This window comes from Pseudonaja textilis, chromosome 1 (assembly GCF_049901715.1).
Source record: "Pseudonaja textilis isolate UNSWEBS1 chromosome 1, rPseTex1.2, whole genome shotgun sequence".
Classification (NCBI taxonomy): Eukaryota; Metazoa; Chordata; class Lepidosauria; order Squamata; family Elapidae; genus Pseudonaja; species Pseudonaja textilis.
The window spans coordinates 280,058,217-280,085,136 of record NC_141990.1 but is presented as its reverse complement, the minus strand read 5'-3'; the positions used below and the strand labels follow the sequence as shown (position 1 = coordinate 280,085,136).

At 36.6% G+C, this 26,920-nt stretch overlaps 2 protein-coding genes across 14 annotated transcripts in view; one reads left to right on the top strand and one right to left on the bottom strand.

Moving 5' to 3' along the window:
- The window catches only part of HECTD1 (HECT domain E3 ubiquitin protein ligase 1), a 72,185-nt gene extending 62,536 nt beyond the window's left edge, over positions 1-9,649 (top strand). For 12 of the 13 annotated variants that reach the window (XM_026710809.2, XM_026710827.2, XM_026710819.2 and 9 more), the window contains 6 exons: positions 8-615; positions 1,426-1,504; positions 2,305-2,398; positions 2,950-3,100; positions 8,172-8,316; positions 8,658-9,649. In XM_026710809.2, the coding sequence (XP_026566594.1) occupies positions 8-615; positions 1,426-1,504; positions 2,305-2,398; positions 2,950-3,100; positions 8,172-8,316; positions 8,658-8,795 (1,215 nt within the window). In that variant the 3' untranslated portion in view covers positions 8,796-9,649. The remainder of the gene's footprint in view (positions 1-7; positions 616-1,425; positions 1,505-2,304; positions 2,399-2,949; positions 3,101-8,171; positions 8,317-8,657) is intronic. The other variant, XM_087921862.1, reaches the window with a different exon arrangement.
- Positions 9,650-12,724: 3,075 nt separating this feature from the next.
- The window catches only part of AP4S1 (adaptor related protein complex 4 subunit sigma 1), a 30,908-nt gene continuing 16,712 nt past the window's right edge, over positions 12,725-26,920 (bottom strand). The window contains exons 2-6 of the mRNA XM_026710770.2: positions 25,697-25,874; positions 24,815-24,901; positions 22,524-22,592; positions 19,950-19,961; positions 12,725-12,990 (exon numbers count right to left, since the gene is read on the bottom strand). Of these exons, the coding sequence (XP_026566555.1) occupies positions 12,862-12,990; positions 19,950-19,961; positions 22,524-22,592; positions 24,815-24,901; positions 25,697-25,834 (435 nt within the window). The 5' untranslated portion in view covers positions 25,835-25,874 and the 3' untranslated portion in view covers positions 12,725-12,861. The remainder of the gene's footprint in view (positions 12,991-19,949; positions 19,962-22,523; positions 22,593-24,814; positions 24,902-25,696; positions 25,875-26,920) is intronic.

Here is a 26,920-nt window from a genome sequence, read left to right as displayed (position 1 = left end):
CAAAAAGGTTGATATCGGCGGTGGATTGAAACCTCCAGGATACTATGTACAGCGATCTTGTGGGCTTTTCACAGCACCTTTCCCACAGGATAGTGATGAACTTGAAAGAATCACTAAACTGTTTCATTTTCTTGGGATTTTCTTAGCTAAATGTATCCAGGACAATAGACTTGTAGACCTGCCAATTTCTAAGCCTTTTTTTAAACTCATGTGCATGGGTGATATTAAAAGCAATATGAGTAAACTGATTTATGAATCACGAGGTGACAGAGACTTGCACTGCACTGAAAGTCAATCAGAAGCCTCTACAGAGGAGGGACATGATTCCCTGTCAGTAGGAAGTTTTGAAGAGGATTCCAAATCTGAATTTATTCTTGACCCACCAAAACCTAAGCCTCCAGCATGGTTTAACGGAATCCTAACATGGGAAGATTTTGAACTGGTAAACCCTCACAGAGCAAGATTTTTAAAAGAAATTAAGGATCTTGCAATTAAGAGACGTCAAATATTAAGCAACAAAGGCTTTTCAGAAGATGAAAAAAATACTAAACTTCAAGAACTTATGATGAAGAATCCATCAGGTTCTGGACCTCCACTTAGCATAGAAGATTTAGGGTAAGGGGATTTTTTTCTTCTCAAGTTGTTTTTGTAAATATTGGTTAAAGGAATTAGCATACCTATTTTAAAAATTGTGTAAACTACATGTTTTCTAAACAAAATCTCATAAATGTAATTGATATTATTTGCAGCATTACTTTAAAATTTGATCATATTGAAGTGTTGTGTTGATTTTTTTATTTAAACAGGCCTTTTCTGTTCATATATAAACTATTTTTCATTCTGTATTAAAATATCCTTCAATATAATGAAGTTATGATTATGAATAGACCATGCTATATAAATTTTGCATGTATAGAAAAAAATGATAGATTTTTCTTCCTTGTAGTCTTGGTATTATTCAATCAAAGTAACATGAGGTTCAGGATAAACAAAAAGTGCAGATTTATTCAGTTACAATTAGTTGATAAGATCACCTGCCAAAAGATATGGAATTTTTAGAGAATTTTCCAGTTTAAAAATCTTATAAAGAACTGTTAGTCATGAGCAGATGTATTTTCCAGTTCAGAACTTCTGGGTCTCTATATTGATCTCAGGAGAAATAATGAGTGACAATGAATCTTTCGGTCTTCTTTGGAATTTCTAGAAGATACTGACTTGAGTATCAGAATATTGGGTTCGATAAGATTTTTGGTCTCTTTCATCAGAGATAAACTTTTATTATTACAATTAGATATAAGAATGAATGTAATATTAGTTATGAATCCATATTGCTGTGTGTCTTATCATGGAAATACTGTGATGCCCTCTGATATTTAGTTATCTGTAAAAAAAATAAGTTATAATATTGTTGTTTTTGTTTTATAGTCTTAATTTCCAGTTTTGCCCTTCATCCAGAGTTTATGGCTTTACAGCAGTGGATCTCAAGCCTGGTGGAGAAGATGAGGTAATAAATAATTCTAATATGGGAATTTAGTAGTGTGCAAAATTTTTTTTGAATTAAATTATTAATTTAATTTAATTATTAAATTAAATTTAATGATTAATTATTAATTTAAATTAATTATTAAATTAAATTTAATGAACCCATTTCAAGTGCAAAATAGCTCTTTTTGATTACAAGTGGTTTCTAGCATGAAACAGGCCATCTGAAAGAAATTTTGTATCAGATGCGGATATTTCATAGCAAAGACCTCTTTCAAGCTTGAGATACTTCCCACATGCTTAGAGTATCCCATCTGAGAGTATTGTGGAAAGATGAGCCAAATAGTGTCCACATATGTGACTAAAGATTCTATATAATGATGAGCCTGCAACATTGCTCAATTTCCTTTGGGCTAGATGTCAGTTACACGAAGTCCATTATCCATATTATAATACACCTTGTATTATCATATGAAATTCTTCGGAGCTATTTTTGAAAGCTACTTTAAAACAAGACAATTTCATGTCTTTGCCCTGCATTTGGGGAGGCACCAGTATAGCATAGTATAGGAAGTGGTTGGCTATATAATATGAAATTTAATTTTTTTTTAAGTTTTCAGTACTTTAAGTCATTTAGGATTGTTGCCAATTAGATATTTCATTAAATATATTTTTAAAATCTGTACTCAGAACAGCTATTTACAAAAAAATACAGATATTTCACAAACATTTGCACACTGGTAGAGTCCACTGTTAATTTCTTTAAAAAATCTTCGGTAATGTAACACAAGTTCCTTTTGTCCATTGGCAATCTCATTGTAGTTGGTAACTATGGATAATGCAGAAGAATATGTGGATTTGATGTTTGACTTCTGCATGCACACTGGCATACAGAAACAAATGGATGCCTTCAGAGGTATGTAATTGTTTATTACTGACCAATAAAAACATAAATCTCTTACTTAAAAATAATATGAGGACCTTGGCAAGAAAAGAGGTATTGTTTTTAAGTCATAGTTGGAATTTCTAAATAAACTAGTGAGAGGATTTTCTTTACAGTTAAAATTAGTGGGTACCACATGATTTTGAACTCATGTAATTGTAGAATGACCAATGATTAAGGATATTTGGAGTTGTCAACATATGGAGAGTCAAATCCTAAATTAAGCTAACTGTAATGAAACAATAATATGTATTTATTTAGCTTCTGCACCATTCATCTCACTAAAGGCAGCTCTCATAAGGAAGCTTACCTTAGTGTACTATGAAAAACAACTTTTAAAAACATTCCTAGGTCTTCCAGAGTTTTGCTGAATTGGTTTCTATACTGGTTTTTAAAGAGAGAGGAGAAGGGGAGGGAGGGAGAGAGATTTGCCAACATACTTGTATAAGGAGGGTATTACAGTACAAGAAATAAGACTATTTTTCAAGCATGCTCACTTTTGCCTCCCCCACGCCCCCCTAAAGATGGCTTCAACCGAGTCTTTCCAATGGAAAAGCTAAGTTCCTTTAGCCATGAAGAAGTTCAGATGATCCTTTGTGGTAATCAGTCACCATCCTGGGAAGCTGAAGATATAATCAACTACACAGAACCTAAACTTGGCTACACTCGAGACAGGTACTTCATCAAACAATAGCACATTTCTATTAATTTTAAGATTTGGTTATAAAGATAATGGTTTGGAGGAAGAAAAGAAGAAAGGAATCAATCCAGAACCATTACAGCTGTGAAATTTTACATTACATCTTCATATCTTTACCTTACAGATCTTTACATCACAGTAATCGATTTAAAACTTTTAAGAAATTATATATGCTACTATATTTTAAGCAGTGGATATTATCTCATGTGATTGAAGGTTTTTTTACAATTTCATTGTAATTTTGCCTTCTATAGACAAAGCCCTAAAAGCCTTCCTTCACCCAATCCATTCTATTTATCAAAGGTTTAATCTCTGAGTTTTAATTTGCTCTGCTATGTGAAATGATCTTGGAGAATTTTAACAACATACAGATTTGTCCTAATATTTCTAAATCCTAAAAGTAATTGAAGAAAGTAGGAAAGAGGTACATTGTGTGAAATTATTACTAATTACTATTTTAATTACCGATAAAGGAGAATATTTGTAGCTAAGGGTTGAAATAAGGGTCCTTGGTGCCTTCCCAGCTTGGTTGTTTTCTTCCAGATGATTCATTACCCAAACTAGGTAACATCATCAGTGCTAGTAAGGAAGGGGTTTACTATTAGCTTGATTGTCAGTTCCGTGATTGTAGTATTGTGAACAGTAAACAGCCCAAGCAAAGAACTGCCAAGACCACTCCCTTGACAGGGTAAGCCAGTAGAATATAAACTGAAAGCACTGATGATGTTACCTAATTAAGGTAATGAAACGTCTGCAAAAAAAAATTCCAACCATGTTTGGAGAGCACCAAGGACCTTTCCCTGCTGTAATTCTTGATTGGGAGCTAAAACAAATGACTCCCAAAATAGAAAGCCTGCTAGGTAAAGAATTGAGTTGAGAAATAATACTGACACACTACAAATATTTTTAGGTAGGAAGAAACAAAAAGTGTACCCTAAAATGGAGAATGTAGCAGTAAAAGAAATGTTGTGAATCGTATAATCCATAATGTTATAGTATTATGATCTGTAGATATAATATCCGTAGTAAATTCAGAGCTTTGTTAATAAATTATGCTGGTTAAACAACATCCAAAACCGTGTATTGGTTTTGGTCAAATTAAACCTTAAATACTGTGTCTAGTTTTAGATACCAAACCATAAGAGGGATTCAGACAAACTGTAACAGGTGCAATGAATAGTACCAAGGATTATTCAGAGGCTGGAAACTGAGTCTTAGGAAAGACTGAGGAAAGTAGGTATATTTAGCTTTGAGAAAGGATAAGCAAGTTATAGTAGCACCCTTTTAAGTACCTGAAAAGGATATGAACTCCTTTCGCATTCCAGACCGCAAGATACAGAAACAATGATCACAGGTTTATAGAAAGGCAGATTCTGACAAAATATTAGGAAAAATATATCCCAGTGGTAAAGCAAGAGAGAGATGTGAAACTGTTCACAGAAGTCGACCACCTCTTGTTGGATATCTTCGAATTTGACGATCCAAATAATCCCTTCTACTACTGCATTGTAGATATCAAAGAAAATGTTATCAGTGGTGCTTCAGCTCAGCTGTCTCTTGCTTTCTAAATTGATCTGAAATCTGACCTCCCGAGTTTCAGGTCTTCTACTACTAATGAGAACAATGGCAGGACAGTGAAAGTGATAATAACACTCCAGGGGGAAAAAATTGTGGTGTTCATGGTTCTTGTTTGATTGCATTCTGAGCCCTGAATGCAATGTTGGTATACAGTATAAGGACCAGTTAAGGATCCTGTTCATATTCCACTCAACTTGCCATATGACTGAGTTTATCCCAGAGAAACCTGATCTTACTGTCAGTCTGGTTTGGAATCCTGCTTGATGTTGATGCTTGGAAATTTCATCCTCTGTGCTCTAGTGGGAAAAAAAATCATGTCAGCCATAGGCTTGCTCAGACTCCTTTGGGGTTGGTGACTACTACAAATTTGAAGAAATCATCAATAACCTCATCTCCGGCTTAATACAAATCCTATGTTAGATCTGGTCTTTTATCTCAAAGCTGCTGGTATATGATCTGCAGTTGTACAACATCATAATGAGTCTTTTGCTACAGTCAGACCAGTCTCTGTGGCCTATTACAAAGAACCTCTGCATGCTGGGAAGACGGATTAAGGTGGTTTGCCTCGGATATCATGGATCCAGATGAATTCTGGTATGCACTTTGGGATTTTCCCAGCAGTGTGGTAGACAGTTGTATCAAGCTAATGGGACACAGACAGCCAAAGTATTGGACAGGATTTCCTCTATTTGCCAATCCCAGAGTGTTCCTTAATTTATCTAGGAAATCAGGCGGACAAAAAAGATACCTGGAGTGCCAGTGAAGGAAGATCGGAATTTGACTTGAATACTTAAGAGCTCACATTTGAATTTATGTTATGGCAATAAAGGTGGCACAGCATTCATATTTCTCTATCGTTACACTGACACAGCCTGCACTAATTGCCCTTTTGAGAGGTCTCCCTGTGGGCTGCTGCAAGTTGCCTTGCAATATTTTGCTGAAAAAGCCGTTGAAATTTGATCATGTCTTGCCTATATGGATGAAATGTGAGAGTTGACTGGTGTAGAGATTTTTGGGGGAGCTCTGCGGTTTTAGCCCTATCACTCCTGGTTTGTTTCATGCCCACCTGGCTGCTTTAGGAAGCTGTATAGGTATCTCCTTTGGTAGAGATGCATCTATCCTTGTGGTTCTTGATCTCTCGGTGGCTTGTGACACTATATGAAGGCAGTAAATATATTTTTATAGGTTGTTTGCTTTCAGTAGATGGTGATAATGTTGTAATATTTTTTATCATAGATTATTTTACGTTGGAAATCTTCCAATGGTGTTGAAATCTAATAGTCTGTAAGAGCAATTAAATAGAACCTTTCCATTCTGAATACAACACTATCTCCCCAGTGGATAACAGAAGCAGGCTTGCATATACAGTATTTAGTTTTCTATGTTTGACTGAGTATTAATGCTATGAGATTCTGTAAATTATTGCAGGTCAGAGAGACAGTTGGATATGGTAGTGAAGATGTTGGACTAGAAACTGGGAGCCCTTGACTTCTAATCTTCCCATAGGCATAAAAATCAGCAATGCGGCTTTGGATGAATCATTCATTCTCACCCCAACATACTTCCAGATGGGGAGGAAACATATCCAACTCTGTTCTTTCAATACCAAGTATGGTTTTTTAGATCACTCAGATCTGGGATATTGCATCTTTGTTCTTGGAGGGGTAGCATTTCTCCCTTCCAGGTTCGTGCAAAATTTGGGAGCCTCTGTAGACTTTCAGATCCTCCTTGAAAACCAGGTATCACCTGTTGCCAGCAAAATCTTTGCACCTGATGCACCACTTACACCCTTACCTAAATCAGGCCTCCACTCATGCCTTAGTCTCCTTATGACTTTACTACAATATGCTCTACATGGTGCTGCCCTTAAAGATCAACTAGAAGCTTCAACTGGTCTAGCATGCAGCAGTGTAAGCAATGATGGGCATGTCCAAGTAGTTCTTGGTAGTAACTACCCATTCTACAACCATTTGAAGTTATGATGGTGCTGAGTGAGTGATACTTACAACTCGTCCTTGAAGTCAGGCTATTAGCTGTCAGCAATCCTGCAATCACATGACCGTGATCTGGGCCTTTGGCAACCAGCTCACACTTAGCATGCTTGCAGTGTTCTGGGGGATCACATGATCACCCTTTGCAACTTTCCCTGCGGTTCCTCACAAACAAAATCAAAGGGCAAACCAACAGAGAAGGTTGCAAGTTAGTCCTGCAAATTGTTCCCACTCTTGCAGCTTTTTCTCCTGCATGGCCAAAGCACCTTCCGCACCTACAATAGAGTCTCGTACTCCAGAGCACATTCATTTGCCCGTCTGTGGCTTCCATCTGTGTACCCACCTCCAGCAGCAGTAGCCACTCTGGCCTGTCTGCACTTGCGTGGCACCCACTCCCATACGTCCTTCCAGTTCCCTGTGCCCAGCTGCTTTAGCACCACATGGTGTCTCCCTCCTTATTCATCCACCAGCTTGTTCGTGAGCTGTCTGGGGTTTAATTCCCTGCCAGCTTCCCTATTGACTTTGGAAGCTGGCAGGAAGTTGTGAGGAGGTCTTTACTTAATTACCTGTGTTCTTTGCTTAATAAAGGAAATTGGGATTGCTGTTATTAAGTGATGTGGTCATGTGACATTGTGCTTTACAACTGCATTGCTTAGAGATGGAGATTCCAATCTTAATTACTGTTGTTAACCAAAGACTCCCTGTAATGGCTTTGCTTTGTAAGCTGCACTGGTTGCCGGTTTGCTTCCCGTGTGATTGAAGAGGCTGGTTGTTAGCTAAAAACAGTATGAGGTCTAATTACTTGAGGTCTAATTACTAATTACCTGTTCCCCCATAGTATCCGCCCAACAGTCTTGCAGGTTGGCACACCTGCAAGACTTCAATTAAATAGAGTCTTCAATGAAATAGATCCTTCAATTAAATAGTGTCTGTCATCTCTTAAGACCCCAGAATCATGTATTCTTTGTAGCATTCCCTCACCTTTGGAACAGGGTCCCCCCTTCCAGGTTCTGGATGTCCCCTACTATTTGTTGTTCAGAAGAGTGCTGAAGATTTGGGGTTTTATCCAGGCCTTTATCATGAGAAAGTGATATGTAATACTTGCTGTCTTTTATTGATTTGGTTGTAATTACTTTGATTGTTGAGAGCCACTCTGAGTCATTGGAAGTGAGGTAACATAAAAGGTTAATGTATTATTAAATAAAAAGCTGATATAATTTTAGTAACACCATTTGGAAGCAGCCTGTACAATACAGGATATTCTACAATACACCTTTGAAATACTAGTTATGTGAACTGTATTGACTCAGTGACTTCTGGATATAATTCAAAAGTGCTGCTTGTCACTTTTAAAATTGGCATGAGGCCAGGTTACTTACAGGGCTCAGCTGTGTTTTTTTTAGGGTCCTTGATCCTTTTTTTAATGGATCTGTATACAATATTTACCTATTTACTTTTATGACGTGTTTTATTTTAGCCCTGGATTCCTGAGATTCGTAAGAGTTTTATGTGGCATGTCTTCAGATGAAAGAAAAGCATTCCTCCAATTCACAACTGGTTGTTCAACACTTCCCCCAGGAGGATTGGCTAACCTACATCCCCGTCTCACTGTTGTACGCAAGGTAGGAACATCATACAATTTTCTGTGAATTCTGTGTCCAATTGTATCTTATAAGAAGTTATGTTTGAGTTAACTTGTTCAGCTATTTGCTTCTGCCTGGCTTGTGGCAGATACCTTTTCATAGTGATTTGGCCTTTATGCATGGGAAATTATCATCATCATCATCATCATAATACCACCATTAACTAAAACTAGTAGAATCTAAAAGAAGCTTCTCAATTAGATGCCTTCCAAATGTGGGACTATAATTCCCAAATTTCTGAGATGCTCTCTAGGGTATCTGTTGCTTATCAAGTTGGCAAATGTTTAAACTGAAATTACATGATGGATATTTATTCACAGGTTGATGCTACAGATGCAAGTTACCCATCTGTGAATACATGCGTGCATTATCTTAAATTGCCCGAGTATTCCTCTGAAGAGATTATGCGAGAACGCCTCCTAGCTGCTACCATGGAGAAAGGCTTTCATCTCAACTGAACTGATGTTCTGAAATGGGATATCTCACACTGGTTTTGCATTCATACCTAGTGAAGCCTCCTGTGTTGTTGTGCAGAAAATACAATCTCCATGCTGTACTCAAATGAGACTTGCCTTTTTCCCCTATCCATGAGGCTTTGGAAATACATGGAATAATTTTGTTAGCTGCTAATGTCAAAACAAATCCTAATGAATTACACAGCCAGCAAGAAAAAGGCAAGAACAGTGTGTGATGCTTCCAAGGGCTTGTGCAACCAGAAGCTGAAGCAAACGTTTGACTGTTCCAAAGAGCAGATCTGCAGATTTCCAGTGTTTACTGATTCAAGATTTATAACAGTGCATTTGTGTAAAGTCTACCGTTTAATACCCTGTACACTACAGTTCCATTATTGATCCTTGTTTTTGCTGGCTTTAAGCTAAATGGTCAGAAACCTGCTTCCTTAACTTAGTCAATGGGCATCTCAAGCTTTCTCTCCTTTCTTTAATGGTGCCTGCACTGTTTGGAGTATTCTAGTGTTGGGGTAGGGTATTTGCATATAATCATGCACAACCGTTTATTATTATTTCAAGTGGGAATATATTTTGATTTCTAAATACCCCGCTATAAAGATCCAAATCCTCAAATGTGTGTTCATGTGTGTATGTGTGTGTGCGTGCGTGTGTAACTCAACAATAAAGCTTTTAAAGGACACTGGTTACTGGTGCAAGGCACATTTAAAGGAAGTTTTACTTTATGTTGTATTTCCTTTGTATATTAAAAACATTTATTTAACTTGTTGCAGTTTGAAGTTTAAAAAGAAGATTTTCATTGTGTATGCTCAACATAATCATTAAAACGTTTGCAGCGTACAAAAGTCTTCTGGTTAGTATTTTACTAGTTCCTCCAATACGTTCAAAACTTAATGGAATAACAGAATAATAAAGTTGGAAGGAACCTTGGAGGTCGTCTAGTCCACCCCACTGCTCAAGCAGGAAAACCTGTACTATTTAGACAAATGGTTGTCCAATCTCTTCTTACAAACCTCCAGTGTCAGAACACTGATTGTTCTGTCAGTTAATTTCTTCTTAGTTCTAGGTTGGTTCTCTCCTTGATTAGTTTCCATCCATTACTTCTTGTCTTGCCTTCAGGTGCTTTGGAGAATAGATTGACTCCCTCTTTTTTGTGGCAGACCCTAAGATATTGAAACACTGCAGTCATGTCACTTCTTTCATTAAACTAGACATAGCCAAATCCTTCAATCATTCTTCATATATTTTTGGCTGAAGTCCCCTAATCTTTGTTGCTCTTCTCTGTACTCTTTCTAGAGTCTCAACATCTTTTTTATATTGTGATGACCAGAACTGGATGCAATATTCCAAGTGCGGTCTTACCAAAATTATAAAGTGCTACTAACAACAGGAACTCTGTGGCACAGTGGTTGGAATGCAGTATTGCAGGCTAACTGCCCACAGTCTGGAGTTCGATCCAGACAGGGCTGAAGGTTGACTTAGTCTTTCATCCTTCTGTGGTTGTTTTTGCTATTATAGTATCTTAAATAAGAAATATGGGCATTCATTCTATTCAAAAAACTACTAACGTAATTGGTTGTTTCTATATTGTTTTAGTCAATACTAAACTTGGTTAAAACTTTGATGGTATTATTTTTCTGTATAAAGTGGCCCCTAACCCAGATGATGAAAGAACTTGTGTGCATTTTCATTACAACCAGTGCTTCTGAACTAAAAAGGGCCAAATTATAAATAAGTAATCATTTCAGCTGCTCAGTGGCTCTTGTCCCTTCCTTAACTTTTTGAAATTTGACCAGGATAATACACAGCATTTTAGTTTGGAGGTGTGTGTATCACAGTATTAGCACTTCTATTTTCCATTTTTTGTTAATAGCCTCCCAACAAAAAATGTTTCCTTTTTCAGAATCAAAAGCTGAATCACTAAATCAAGTTATATCCATTCTTTCTATTCAGTCCCTACAACTTGTATCTTCTCAACATTTTTGTAATGTTAGGAGGTTTTTTTTGTCCCCAAACAGATCCTTTTATCCTTGCTTACCAGCAATTTCAATATTTATTCCAGAATTTGAAAACATCTTTTAATATTCTTTTTGGGCTGCCTTGTGTTATACTAAGCAAATTAAAAATTTGTGTCATCAGCAAATTGAGCTACTTTGCTTTTCACCCTTCAGAACAAACAGAGTGGTGGTCCAAATAAAGACACTTGTGTACCCTCTTGGCTAAGTTCTTCCACTGTAAGAATTACCTGTCAACTTTCTATTACACCAGAATCATTTTCCTTGGGCTTAGGATATTTGAAAAAGGCAGAATCGCATATCTTTCCAGAGTTTTTGATTAATTATATTCATTTAATTGACAAAAAGAAAACTCAAACATTAGAAGAGTCTAGTAGTTCCCCTTTATCAGCTAACTATTTTGCATCCTTTATCAAGTAGTTCCATTCCTTCAAAAGGTGCCAGACTTTTATGAATTCCGAGGTTTTGAACAATTCTCACATATACTTGCCTTTTTGACAAAACTTACAGATAGTAGTTCTGGAACAACTGCTAGAGAAAGTATATTCAGTCATCAGGATTCAGCCCTGGGTTTCAAATAGCGACAACACTGATAACTTTGGTTAGCAACCCATGTTGAGGCCTGGACAAGGGTAATACACATATCCTAGTCTTTTTGAACCTCCCAGTAGCTTTCCTGATGGAATAGATGCTGCGGTTGAAGAATGAGGTCGATGTTTTACAGTGGTTTCATTTTTTTCTCATAAGCCAGTTCCAATCAGTGGTGATTGGGGAGGATTGGCTGTCAGATCTTTCCTCCATTACTTAATAGCTATATGAAGCCATTGGGGAACTCATCTGGAAACTGCTCATCACAACCCCAAGCTCACTAGAGCTGCTGTCAATAGCTTGTCCCAAAGCCTGGAAACTTAAGATTTGGTTGGGAAAGAGAAGGCATGAATGCTACTAAAACAGACCTATCCTGTGTACATCAAGGTTCCTCTGTCCTCAGTGTATTGTTTCTGCCTTGAAGGAGCAGGTCTTCAATTTGGATGTCCTCCTGGCCTCAAGGCTCCTGGATCAGCAGATAAAAGTTATGGCCAAGGTGGACTTTGCAAAGCTGCTACTAGTGTACCAATTATGACTTGTCTTAGGGCAATAGATATGACTGGTGGTCTATGATATCATCATGCATGTAGACCAAGGCTGTCAAACTCCTGGCCACACCCATGCCCAGTTTAGCGAAGGGGGGGGGGGGAAGTCCCAATATGTCACGTGACACCACCATGACTATGAGTTTGATACCCATGATGTAGACTACTACTGCAAAGTGTTCTACATGGGGCTGGTTTTAAAGATAACTGGAAGCATCGGAGCAAAATGCAGTAGCCTCAGTGCTTGCTGGTGGTCACGTATTACACCTGTTTTGCTGACAATGCCAAGTCCTGTTTTAAACTACCATACAAAGCTCTTTGGATTGGAGCTGGGCTACCTTTAGGATCTCCTCTCTCCATTGAATTTGCCCAACCTCTTTGAGAAGTGGGTGATCATCCTCCATTTTGGGGAAGTGTGACTTCTGAAGAGTGGCCTCCTGCAGGAACTATGTCTGGCTCTCAACTTCAGTCACATTCCAGAGGCTCTTAAAAACAGATTTCCTGGAGGTTGTTTATGGGCTGGTGCCAGATGCTATTTATAATATGTGTTTTTGTTGTTTTATCGAAATTTATATTTTCAATTTTTATTGTTTTTTTTATGTTGCAAGTCACCAAGAAGCTTTTGATTGTGGCAAGATAAATGATCAATAAATAAAAGACGCACACATCCATATTCATATATAAAGATTAATTTAATTCCTCAAGCAGATTACAAACTTCAAAAACATTTGGCATGGTAGCAAAAAAAATGTAAATTCACAAAAAGGTGATGAGTGCTAAACATTCGCTTAAGTAATCTTTTAGCCTAAAAACAATTATTCACAATTTGGCAAAAAACTCAAAAACTGTCCTTTTTAATTTGAAGAATATTTTCAAATAAGTGCAATATTATTTTCTGGCTTGTTTCTTCTAGGTTTCTGCCATTTTATCAAGAACCAAAAGAGGAGCAAGAATTCTGGTTTTGTTGGTTTCTGCAATGCAACCATTTAGAACCATTTCATCCAAAATTATATGCACTCTGTCTAATTTGAACATGATCTGTATTCATATATTGTTAAGGTTTTGTATTACATCTTCAAGCAAATAGTATAAACTAAATTGCAAAATATCATATTTCATCAGTGCATTTATTTCATGTTTGGACAACTTAACTTTCTAATCAGATATTTCAATAGCTATGCAAAATTTATAACACCATGATATATACTTCAGTTTAGAATTTGCAAGAGTACATGAATGAAGAGAGACTTAGAAACTTGAAATAGTAAAAGCAGATGTTTGTAATATCAGTTACTACTGCAGACGTGAGACTGAGAAATACTTAAATTCACTATAAAATAACATTTTAAATGTTTAAATTACCCAAGTATAATTTTTATAATAATAGTAGTGAGCTGATCATGTTAGTGTTCAGAAAACTAATGTGCTCTCCCATTTTTTTCTTTCAAGCTGATATATTCAGTATGCATAATATTCAGTCTCAAAGATTTGCATAACTTAAGAAATCATCTCCTTTGTTTCTTTTAAATATTTAATTTATCGTCAATATGCTTCAACCTTAACCTTTATCAAGTGAGATGATGTGTGATGTTACATCAACTGGCGATTGTCTTCTACAATAATCTCTCTGTTACAATCTTAAAGGAATTTTATTCTGAATTAATTTCCATGGCTTTTCTTCAACAATCCTGAGAAATTATAATCTGAAATAAATACTCAAAATTATTTAATGAAGATATTTGTCCCCTATCTTTTCTTGAACAGCAGCTTCCTCTCTCTTCTGAAATTGGAATAAAGCCATTTGATGAAGAGTATAAATGAGAAGGCATCCATATTGAAAACTTTGTCTTAATTATGTAGGTAATTATGCATGCATTCCACTAAGATGCAAACATTCTTGACTTTCAAGTTAAGTCTTGAGTTTTATTATGAAAACTGCACAATTGGTGGCAGAAAGGGGAGTTTCGTATCTATTTAAAATTAGTGAATGAGTCTGTTTAATGTATTGAACTAATTATAAAGAAATCGTCCAGGTATTTCAATACTGCTAATTCAGCTGTCAGAAATCTAATAAATGCTACCATTTCCTGGCGGATGGGGGAAACCAGGAGGATCATAGGTCACCAAAATATGATGAAGCTTTAGGATTTGATGGGATACACAGTGTATTCCATTTTACAGTTCAAAGTTTGAAAAAGCATCTGGAGAGGTAGCTGGAAGCTGATACAAAGAAAAACCCTAAGAGGTTTCTTCATCATATCACCATGTTGTGTGAGCTAACCCTACCCTGCTAAGCAGCATTCCACAACTTCATTCCAACTGCAAGTATTTCATCTGCTCTTGACAACCAAGTGACTGTAACTTCCTCTTCATTCTCTCAGTCGTCTTTTGCTCACCTTGTTCTAAGTAAATGCTAGAGCAATCAACTGGCTCTTTTGTTTTTATTGGTTTATTTAAATGCAGCACACATTCTCCTTAAAAATATGTGTTTCAAAGATGATTATTTTGCCCCACTTTACTTAACAGTGAAATTAAAATTAGCATTTTTTTCCAGTAAGAAGAGATTGGCATCAATTGAATCAGGGACATGTATTGAATGGATAGGAACTGGCTTAAAGAAAATCACATACTACTTTATATGAGGTGTTTGTTGAGAACTGAAATAGATTACTATTCTTCCCTATTATAATGGGACTCAGCATGATAACACAAATCACTGCCATGAGTGCACAGTTGATCTATAATTGTGGTCGGCTTTGTATCTAAATGACGTGATCTGAAAGGGACCCTCTTAAGAACTTTTCCTGTGTACTTTATCTGTATACCAATTTAATACTTTTGATTTTGTGTACCTTCATCCTGTATCTCAAACAAGCCTTCGTCTGACAATGTCACAGTTGGTGCAGTCCCTAGAATGGTTATTTCAATCATGAAAGGATAGTTCTTCCCTTAGCAGACATCATTGAAATGTTGGCACTTGAACAAAACATATTAGATGCCTACTATGGAGTAGCAAGTTTGGTTTTTGGTATTGATTACTTCATGCATCTGTTTCTCCTACCTATGAGTCATATACTTTTTAAACTCTAACCCACTTCTTCCCTTCAAATGTTCTAACAAGCTTTTGTGCAATGTGCAGTGACATGTTTGTTGCAAGTAAACATTGTACAGTTGCTCAGAAATCAGTTCTAGTATGTTCACTCGGTTTTACTTCAGTTATCTGGGTGCAGAATGGCACTGTAGTGAAGAGTTCACAATCCCATAATCGAGATATTTAGGTTACATTTTCAAAAAGAAATGCCCCCCACAAGCATTTAATTCATCTCAGATATGAATTTGTTATAGCAGAATAGTAATTTATAGAAATTCAGGTTATGTTTAATGATGCTCCTCCAAATCCTTCCTGCTATATAAAAAAAATAGGATTTTGAATTGTTCCTCTTGTAATTTTTTTTGAATAAATATTGCTTTCCTAAATCAGTTTCCCCAGCATTATTCCAAAGAATTTTCTTCCAATATTTTCAGGAACAAAACTGTGAGCTTGTCAAATATTAATGTAATAAATAACTCTTAATTCCCTTCTATGGAGAAAGAGGTTTATTTCTCAGCAATTTACAAAGACTTTTTATCTTATTTTACATTTTGGAAAGCTTTTTTTATAAAGGTAAAAATAATTGCTACTTCCTTTTCCTAAGATGTTTTCCAACTTTTTGGTTAACCTGTTTTATGCCTTCAAATCAGTCTTGACTTCTGGACAAGTTCCTGCAAATTTCTTGGCAAGTGTTTTTTTTAGAAGTGGTTAGCCTATAACTTCTTCCTTAGGCTAAAAGAAAATGACTACCCAAGATCACCCAGCTAGTTTTATGCCTAAGGCAGGAATTGAACTTCCTGTCTCCTGGTTTCTAGACTAGGTTTTAATCATTACATCAAATTACCCTGGAATCCCCAGTAGTTTTCAAACTAAGTACAAACCTGGCACAATCCTGTTGTGTTTTCAGAGCATGCCAGTACTTCCATCTTCAGAGATAAAGACTAATTCCTAATAAACTTCCCCTGTTAGAAAATTTGGCAGCTGGCATAATGTAGCTTTCTGTAGGTTGCACAATTTCCTTACCTAAAAACCAGCCACTTAAAAAAAAACTAAAAAAGTTTTGATTTAATTGTTGAAATTCAGTTACTCTGCATGCTCTTGTCTTTTCTATTCTTTTTAACCCCCAAAATGTTTGCAGTAAGCTCTGTTGTTGAGTGTGCTGAATGGAAATTTTTGTATTGTGCTATTGGAGATGGTGGTTTCGTTATAAAGTGTTTATGTGTTGCTGCTACTGGTATTTACAGACTAGAAGAATGTCAGTGACTAGGATGGAACACTATGTAATCAGGTTTTGGAAGGAACAGGGTGCAACAGAACGATAGCAAGTGACTGTGAGAAGGAGAGCACAGAAAGAATGAGGGACAAAGGAGACAGGATAATCTGGACAAACTAGAAAAGTATCTTTTGGGATGGACAATAAAAAAAGTTGTCTTGATTGTTTGATCTGTCATATGGGAAGCTGAGTTTGCCAGGGCCATCAATCATCTGTGTCTATTAGATCTATTAGAACAGGGATGTCAAACTGATGACCTGCGAGCTGGATGCATCACACACAGGCAACGCCCCCCCAGTTCCACAAATGGGAAAAAACATCTCTAAACATCACGTGATGGCAATGTGACACCGCAAGTTTGACACCTGTATATTAGAGCATAAATAGCCAGGAAAATGGAGAAAACTAGTTTTCAGAAGAGTAGCAACTATATGGAGATGCCAAGAAATACGTTCCAGAGGAACTGCAGTAAAACAGAATTCCATTGGACTCAAATTGAAGCTGATGCCAAATGAAAGATTCTAAAGTTAGTGTGGAAAATTGGCTAAAAACATTTAGAAAGACTGTGGGAAATATGGAAGAACTTATATTTGGAGGGATAGGGCTCACAAATGAGGATTGATAGGTTAAGAAATTTTGCACCTCCAAGTTGGCGTGCAGATGTGTGGAATGGATGAGAAAGTGGGATTTTGATTCCTGACTGCTATTTGTCCACCTTTACTTTATTATAAGTTAGCTACTCCATTTGGAACTAGGTCAGTAGGGGCAGTGGAACTTCCTGTACGGGAAACAAATTCCCACCCAAGAAAGGAATGATAGAAGGCACCAAGCTGACAACAACATGACAAGAGAAACGTGCAATTTTGTTTCAATCCAGCTCTAGGCACCTCTGTCTCCTCCCAGAAACTTAATGATTTGCTGGACTGATCCCCTTGGCCATCAAATAAATTGCTCACAAGGAAGTTGCTACTTGTGCTGAATTTTCCAGATGTCTTAGACAACGTTGGTTCCTTTTAACTTCTAGAGATAGAAGAAGCAGGGGGAAAAATCTGGGTCAGGATCACTGACCTTGATTCATGTCCTGCTTGGCTCACTGTGGCTGATGAGGGACATTTGTTAAGACTTGGGAGAAGATTTTAATGACTCTTTGAAGTAGATGATAATGCCCTCTGCCTTAAAGAAAATGGTGATATATACTTTGCTGAAGAACCCATTTCTTGATCTAACTGTATTAGACAACTTTCACCTAATTTCTCTTCTTGGGGAAATCTGTTGCAAAAAAGTGTTGGCACAAATAGTTGACTTTCCCAGGTTTATGGTTCAATCTACCTTCAGGAGTTTGTAGCCACCATGATAGTCATGGGTCTATCCCAGATCATCCAGAGCCCATTATGGGATAGTGGTCACACACTTGATCTGGTTTTCCTTGAGAGCAATGACAAAGTGATCTGGGAAGCTCTCTGTGGTTCCTCTATCATGGTTAGATCATGACCTGGTAAACAAGAGATACCACTTAAGGAACACTCAAATAAAAGAGGGAGGAGCCTACAGTTGGGTAACAAACAAGAGAAACAATTTTAGAAAGGATCTTCCATATCCAATCAGAAGTAAAAAGAAATGATAAGAGATTTGTACTTTCAGCTGTGCAAGGTTGTATAATGTAGCCTTACAATAAAGTAGAATTAGCACATCTTATTGTGATTCCTGCCTGGTCTACTTGGGACACTGACAGATGCCAAATTTAGTGGGGTCCTGTGAAGATGCTTGGGGAACACCCTTGCCCTGATATCTAGGAAAGGCTTAAACCTGTGCCTAGTGAAGTGGACAAGATCCTTATAATTAACCGTTTGCCTGGTCACCTGCTCATTAGATCCATGCTCCTCCAGGTTGGCAAAGTTTGCCAGGAGGGAGATGTACGTGTGTGTTCTATGGAAGTGAATTCAATCTTGAGAGAGCTCCTAGATTTATCAGTTGAACTGTCAATGAAAAAAAAAAGGCATAGTGTTTCTATGCAAACTCCACTTACGTTATCCCAGTTCCTTTAATTTCAGTGGTTATATTTAGGGGCACGGTTTATCATTTGGTTGATGTCCAAAAATAGGAATCACACACTAAGAATCCTTCCAAAACATGTTGCAAATCACCTGGAGGTTTATGGCTACATTCAGATTTATCTTTCTTCTATCCCTAGTTTAAGTGAATACTGTGAGAACTGAGTGTGAGAACTAGTCATCATGCAAATAATTATTTTATTATTACCGTTTAAGAAAGTGTCCCCTCTGCTTTTTTTGGCCCTTCATATTTAAAATAATGAAAAGATAGTAGAAATACCGAAGTTAAATAACATATGCAGTTTCTCAATATGCAGCACACAAAGGATTTTAAACAACTGGGTCAGTTTAAAAATCAGCACAGCATGACATTATTAAAGGCTTGGTAGAGAAGAAACCTTTCCTGCTCTTCAAATTCAAGGGATGGAGACAAATAAATCCCTTTTAGGGGCAAGTCCAAGTGGAATAACTTTCTAAAGGTGGGAACTAGCTCCAAGCCTGGAAAAAAAACACTCCTTTAAAGGAATAAGAACAGATATCACACACAGTCAGACTACTAATGTACGTATGCTGTCTTCTCCCAGTTTTGTTTGTTCACAAGTTGTGGTCTAATTGTTGGGTTCTTCATACTGTCTACCTTGCTTATTTTTCTGCAGATGCTTTATTACCAAGCTAAGCATCATGGTAACACCTTTGTTTTTCATACTTCCATGCGCTGATTATATTACGCAGCCTAATAACTTGTGGAAGAGCACCTAACTTGTGGAAGAGCACCTCATTTCGTTGCACCCGCTTGCGAGTGTAATGACAAATAAATTCTTATGTCTTATGTCTTATGTCTTAATAACAAAATGTCTGCAGGAAAACAACCAAGCTCAGAGAACATAAAAAATCCAACAATTCAACCCTGAGTGACATATATTCTCTAATAGGAATATATTCTCTTGAGATCTAGATATTAGGTATTACTCTAAGTCCCCTGGTCCTGCAGGATGAGAATCTAGTGTCGCAAACAGAGAGAGCCTTTTAAGTGGTGACCTGCCTGTGAATAGGCTTCCAAGGAACATATTCACATGTTCGCTTGCTATCATTTTGGTACCAGGCAACCTCCTTATTTTCCTAGTGTTATTTTAACATTGGTAACTTTTAAGGTTGAAGAGTTTTCTAAATTGATAATAGCCTTCATTAACTAAGGTTTGTACAGTAATGTGTTGATTTTCTATTATTGTCTGGAATGCTTTTTTATGATTTGTACGATACATTTTTATATATTACTTCTAAAATGCAAGTTTGTAGATTTCAAGTTAACTCCTAAAACGGTTAATGCTCAGTTGGTAAAAAAGCTGATTAAAAAGAAAGGATAAAGCTTCAATATCCCAATATTTATAATCATGCCACCTTTCTTTTGTGTAAAATCTTTGAGACATTTAACAACTTACCACAATTTTCACACTCACATTTTTATATTCTGGTTCAATATGATATAGATTTAAATCAGCTATTTGCCAAGTAGTATGCTTTAGGCAAGGAAGAGCAAGAACATAAAAAAGAATAAATAGATCAGTGGAATCAAAAAGGATACATCTAATTCACTCTGAAAAAATAAATAAATAAATAAATTAGCAAGAGAACAGAGCTTGTTGTTGTGCTATTTTTTTTCTAAAATTGATTTATATACTAGTTTGCAAGCATAAGGATTCTAAATTCCTTCAATTGGAAAAAAAAGTTTTCATTCTAGGAGAAACTCTTTTTTGAGAAAAATAAGTGTGACATTTTTTATCATTTTCTTCTGCTGCCACTTCCTATGACCCCAAAAGCTCACCACTTGTCGTTTCTTCCAATGGAATGGAACAGTTATTTTTATTATTCAAGTAGAAGTTGAATCTCAGAATGCTGTCTACGTTTAAACCCAGAGGGCATAATTGATCCCTTAAGGCATGTTATGCTACTCCCCAACTTAACAACTGCAACTGATTTTTGAGGATAAGTGGATAAGAAGATGATGGATGCAAGAGGAAAATCAAATTCTAAAAGAAAAAGGAAATGGGACTTCAGGAAATGGTGCATTTTACTCCCAAGTTCTGCTTTGAACATATTCATTTTCCATTTGCCTAACTAATATATGGACATTCTACAACAGGGGTGTCAAACTCAAAATGCTTAAATCTGACCTGTGAGGCCGCCCTGGAATCAGCAAATGACCTGCCCGCAGTGCTTCTGCCAGCGAATAAGTGATGTCGAGCTGGTCATACCCACTCTGGCCATGCCCCCAGCTCCCCCGAGTCAAACACAACCCTAATGCAGCCCTCAGTGAAATCGAGTTTGACATCCCTGTTCTACAACTCCAAAAGGTTCATTTATAAACCAAATAACTTTGTACCTCTATCACAACATTAGAAAGAATTCAAAAGCTAATGTCTTTTTTAAGTTCTATATTTGTTAATGTGTTCTGCAGAAGTGAGCTGCTAAAAACAATAAAATTGTATTTTGCCCATGTCAGTCTGCATGCTGAAGATTATACGCAAAATGCATTACATAAATTCAGCAGTCATATAAGGTAGTACCTACACTTACAGTAATTTGAAAATCTGAAAATCTCATTCCAAAAATCTTCTACTATTATATGCTTTGTGAATAGACAATTCACAATGTGTTTTATTAAAAATACTACAATTGCATTAGCAATAGCAATCTATAGGAATTGGTCTTGCCTCCCAGTTTATTAAACTCAGGAAGAATAAAAAGTTGGATAGACTATATTTTACATAGTCTATTTTATTGCTTCTCAACCTTGGCAGCTTCAAGATAGGTGGACTTCACCTCTCAGAATTCCCCAGCCACTATGCCACTTCTGAATTAAAATTGTATTTAAAAAATCTGTCCACAGTTTAGAGACATTTGGGTATATGAGGATGGAACCCAAATCCTCACTCTTATGTCAACATAAACCTGATTAATCCACCAATAAATTAATAGAAACTTTAATATGCTATAATCTTCTCGCATCAGGGGTAGGATTCAAATTTTTTAACAATTAATTTGGTTAGGTAGGCATGGCCAGGTGGGTGTGGCCATGTGACTGGGTGGGCATGGCTTCTTCTTCTTCTTTTTACAGCCTCCCCCCCCCCCATTCTTTTTTGCCTCCCAGGCCTCAGGGAAGCTTCCTGGGAGGTGCGTTTTTGCTCCCAGAAGGCTTCCCTGGGGTCCAGGAAGGCAAAAAACAGAGTGCAGGGAGGGCGCAGCACCCACCCCCTGCCCTCCAACCCCACATCCTTTTTTGCCTCCTGCGCCTCAGGGAAGCCTCCTGGGCGAAGCAGTGAGACAGCAAGGGGGATCCCAACACAGCTGATCATCAGAACAGCTTGTTGTCGGGAGAGGGGGAAAAAAAGAAATACCTTAATGAGTGACTGGGCGGGGGAGAACACAGTCAGCGATGTTGGGCATTCCCGTGATGTCGCGCATGAACGATAAGGACTGACTGGGTGGGGAGGGGAGGGGTAAGCAGAGGGGGGGGGCAGCCAGGGGCATGATTTGCCAATTCTCCAAACTGTGCAGAATCATAACAACTGGAACCGGTCAGAACTGGTAGAATCCCACCTCTGTCTAGAATTATTACTTTTCATTACTTAAAGCATTTTGGTATAGGGTAATTCTCATGCACAAACTACATTTAGGGCATGTCAAATTTTTCAACTTTCAATCTCCAAACATTAGGGATGCTCAAACGTCTGACATGCCTTAAGGATTGCAAAGATATTTTGGTTACTTTAATATAATTTAGATGTGCTTGGTAAGTAACCCCATAAATATCATAAGTTTTTAACATTTTGTTTGTTTCATTTGTGCAATATACATAAACAGCATTCTCCAAAAGTGAATCATGGAAAAAATCTTGCTTGGATGGCACTTGAGGCACATACAGTATACTGCACAGCTGATAGAGCATACTTGTGTTTTGTAGGTCATGATCTAATGAAGGCTGGACAGCCAACTGGTAGCGTGAAAAGGAAAACATGCCCTACGAATAACATAAGGTTTGCATATTCATGACTGTTCCCATATGTTTCATTAGAATTATGCCCTATACAAAGAAATGCTACATGGCATTCAGGCTCACTGTTCACAGTACAATTACACTTGCTAAATTCATACTTACCACTCTGCTGAAATACTTGTCCAAAACCTCAACAAAATTATGAATCAGTTCAAATACAGCCATCTCATTCTGAAATTAAGTTCAAAACACACTTTAAAAAGTAGCAATAGACCAGTGCGTTAATGTTTTCTTTTTTTACAACAGCTTACTCTGTACCGTAACTCTAAAATATTTAAAAGTATCAAGAGAAGCAAAAGTAAAAATTAATCCACCAAAATCTCCTTAGTTCTAGACTGGCAAAGGAGATAGGTAAGCGCCTGTAGGTCTTAATCATTTCCTGTGACATTCTGCTTTCTTTTGATACTGTGAGCCTATTATTGCTTTTCTGATCAGCCCTCTGAGAAGAATTTCTGTACTTGATGTAATATAGTAATTATAAATGAGAAGTTCTGCCCATGTTTGATATTGGCTATGTATCAACTGCCCCTCCTGAATGAGATTCCCAAGGCTCAAAAGAAAACAGTGTCCCATTCTCTCTTAAATTCTGCATCTGCTGCACTAGCAAAATAAAGCAAAACAATAAGTTTACAAGTGGAACAACAGGCTATGACACTGCACTGAATTTCATTGTGAGCAAATTGATGACACCCTATTCATTGACGCTGACATGGATGTTTTAGTTTATGATTCTTGTTTGTAGCCTTGGGTTTTTCTCAAAGGTTTTCCTTATTATCAATACATTTTATTTTTCTCAGGATTGATCTATATATTATAAAGTAATGAGAACAACACAGTGGTGGGATTCAAACTTTTTTTACTGCTGGTTCTGTGGGCGTGGCTTGGTGGGCATGGTAGTGGAAGGATACTGTAAAATGTCCAGTCAGAGATGGTATTTGACGGTACCCTAAACTACTCAAAATTTCTGCTACCGGTTCTCCAGAACTGGTCAGAACCTGTTGAATACCACCTCTGAAACAACACATTTCAGATGCATGTACAGCAAAAACAATATTTGTGAAGGAAGAGGCAGACTATTTTCATGAGGGTCTGAAGATACAGAGTAGTTGATCTGTTGGCAGAAATGAGAACCAATTGAACCAACAAATATTGATATAAGGCTGCTGCAACTCTCAGAAGTTAGCTTGTGTGTCATATGAGTTTATAGCATTCAGTTTACATATCTAGTTAAATCTATCATTATCATTACAAAAATTCATGCCAGTCTTTTTATCTTTAATGAACCACAGAATTTTTAATTTGTTCCAGGGGACCAACACTGCTATCTGCTGGAATGTTTCTTGTAGCTGGTACCTTGTAATAGTCCCTTACTCTTCTTTTTTAGGCTTCAGATTAAATAACAGTGTTAAAAATTTGGGCTTATTGACTCCAGTTTTGATTCTAGGATATGAAAGAGAAGAGAAAACAAGAGAAATGGAACAGAGAATTTTGTGTTACATCTAAGATCCATATTTTTAAAAACCCCTAAAAATATAACTTTCACTGTGATGAAACCTTTCTACAGTTCTTAAGCACAGAGCGATTTCAGTCTTTTTTTATGACTGGCTATCCTATTTTTTTGCAGTTCCCCTCCTCTCACTGCATCAGTGTATTTTTATTAGCAAAACAGAAAAAACTGGTGTGCAGTTTCAAGCAGGGGTGGGATTCTACCAGTTCTGTCCACTTCTGTAGAACTGGTTGCTATGAAAAGCAGCAAACAGAGAGCATACATAGAACCGGTTCTATGTCTGCTGCTGCTTTGGCCCACCCGCCTGCCCGGGCTCTTACCTGACCTTTGTTTCCTGCGTTTTCAACCGCAGCTGGTTTGCGTGACACAGCTGAGGTTGAAAAAGCAGGAAAAAAGTGCTTTTTCAACTGCTGCACACTTGCACGCAGCACTGCTCAGCTGTCCAGGCAGCTCAGCAAGTCGTAAATTACACTCACGCGATTCACGCGAATCGCAGGCGACACAGAGCGACAGAACCAGTAGTTATACCAGTCGGATCCCATCCCTGGTTTCAAAGCAAGCTCGAAACCAATGAGAAATAAGTAGACTAAATCACTGCAGGGCTTGCCACCTTTGAAACCCATACATCTCACCAAATATATATAAAAAAGACCAAAATATTTCTATTTCATTCCTCTGGTGATATCATAGCATTGCAACCTTATCCTTGTGTTCATTAGGGGGCAGCTCCCAAAGTTTCCTGCCCAGCATTTATGTAGTGATTAGAAGCAGAAGTATTGGATGACATATGAACATCAGGACAAAAAAAGTATCAATAAGTATCTTTGGATGTAAAAAGGGTCTTCAGGGCATATCTATATCTATAATTAAGAAAGTCAGAACATACCTCTGTTTCATTGATTCCAACTACTATGAAAAGAGCAGCATACTGTCTATAGACCACCTTAAAATCTTTGTATTCAAGAAAGGAGCACTAAAGGGAAACAAAGTAAAAGATGTAAATTGATATAAAATATCTAGATTTATAGATGTACATTAGCAATAATAATTGGTCTTATTTCTTATTTCATCACAATAATATATAATTTATATTAGCACAACATGCTAATATAAAATCAAATAAACTACAGAATTATTCAGTGTGGTGAGTGACTTCGGTCAAATCATATATCAGAAGCCACACCTTATATTCAAACTCTGGTATAGAAAATGATTTGAAAAGGATACAATGAAGTTCAATAAGACACTTGGATTATTCCCTTCCTGCATTATGTCAGTAAAAAACCCCACCCTCATTCTTTACATAAATATGAACAAAATGTTGATCACTTCTCTATCATATTTGATAAAATAATTAAAACTCAAAAGACATATAAATTTTTGAATCATTTAATAACAATTATTTGTATCTGTCTCTAAATAGAGCATTCATTCTTACTGTATGCATACCTCTAAGACATAAATCAGGACTAATCTGATCATGGCTTGTGCTCTGGTTTAAAAATCTTTGCAAGCTATATACCTTGTTAATGAATGGTTTCTGATTTTCCTAATTAGAGTGCTTGACACATTTTGTATGTATAAATAAAGCCAAACAAGCAGAGGTGTGGCTCAATTACATAAAGTTTTACCTTCAAACATCGGCTAAAGACAATGAATATATATATATATATATAAATTGTAATGCTATAAAAACTACATTAATATTTGTAACATTCTGACACTCTGGTCCAACTCATCAGATGCATGAAATGTCACAGTTACATACTTGTTCCTTTGTACGAGAAAGGCACTGTTTGATTACTTCAGCTTCCAGAATTGTCCGCTTATGAAGGTCTATGTATTCATAATAACGAGAAAGCCTTGTTTGGCCTTGTTTATTCACCATCAGGAAAAATTTGATCATGCCTTGTGCTTCAGTGTAAATATCTTCACAAGGTAAAATGCTTGAAAGAGAAATCAGAAAGATTTATCAGCACTGTCAGAAATTTCCAACATGGGACCTTTTTCTTTCAGTAGATTGCCAGCAAAGAGATATGGCTAAGAAGCTCAGGGAACAAACTGCATCATCAACGTTACTATGAAAGATTAGTATTCTACAGAAAATTGAGGGACTAGAAATAAGAATTATTAGAAATAATTTTATTAAAGATTAATCAGAGAAAGTAAAAATGAATATACACTACAAAAATATTAAAAAGAAAAAGCAGAAAGTGTGGAAAAGAAAAAAAGTATATAAAGCATCCTTCCTCTTCATCATCAGTATAAACAATTTTAGTAAATTATCACCATCTCTTAAAAATTACAAATGCTCTCTTCTTCCCATATCTCATGTCTTAACTATAACCAAAATCCAAATGCTATATCATTCATTCCTTAACAGCAACAGACTATTAAGGGTTATCAGATATATAACCTATCTATATCTATTTTAACCTTGATCAACCTATATCCCTTCCCTGAACTTTTTACAATCTTAGTTTTTAATCCTTCAAATAATGTCCTAAAATTTAATTTGTTTTTATTAATTTTTTTGTCCCTTCTCAGAAAATCCTTCAAATTTTTAACAGATCTCCTTTGTACATTCATGAAAAAGATTATCCAAACCACTGTTATAGTTTGATTTTTGTATGTTGTCTTTAAGTATTATGACACAAGACAGTTTCATTTGCATGTCATCTTTATTCATATTATTTTTATAACTTTTCATATTTAAATACACATTCAAATCAATTTCAGTCTCATTCTATATAACTTGTTCAAGTTCTATGATATCATTAATACACCAACTATCTATGGTGTCAGATATTCTTAAAATTAATTTCTGAGCCCATTATTCAAAAATACCCTTCAAAGCAGCCACTGTTAAAGTACTGTACTATATTCTTTGTTAACAATTAAATTGAAGTATTCTTCTCTTTAATTGTAGCATTTAGGTTTTTTTAGTCCCCTCTAGCATCAACTTTCAAAGTACCATTCTATCATGTTTTCT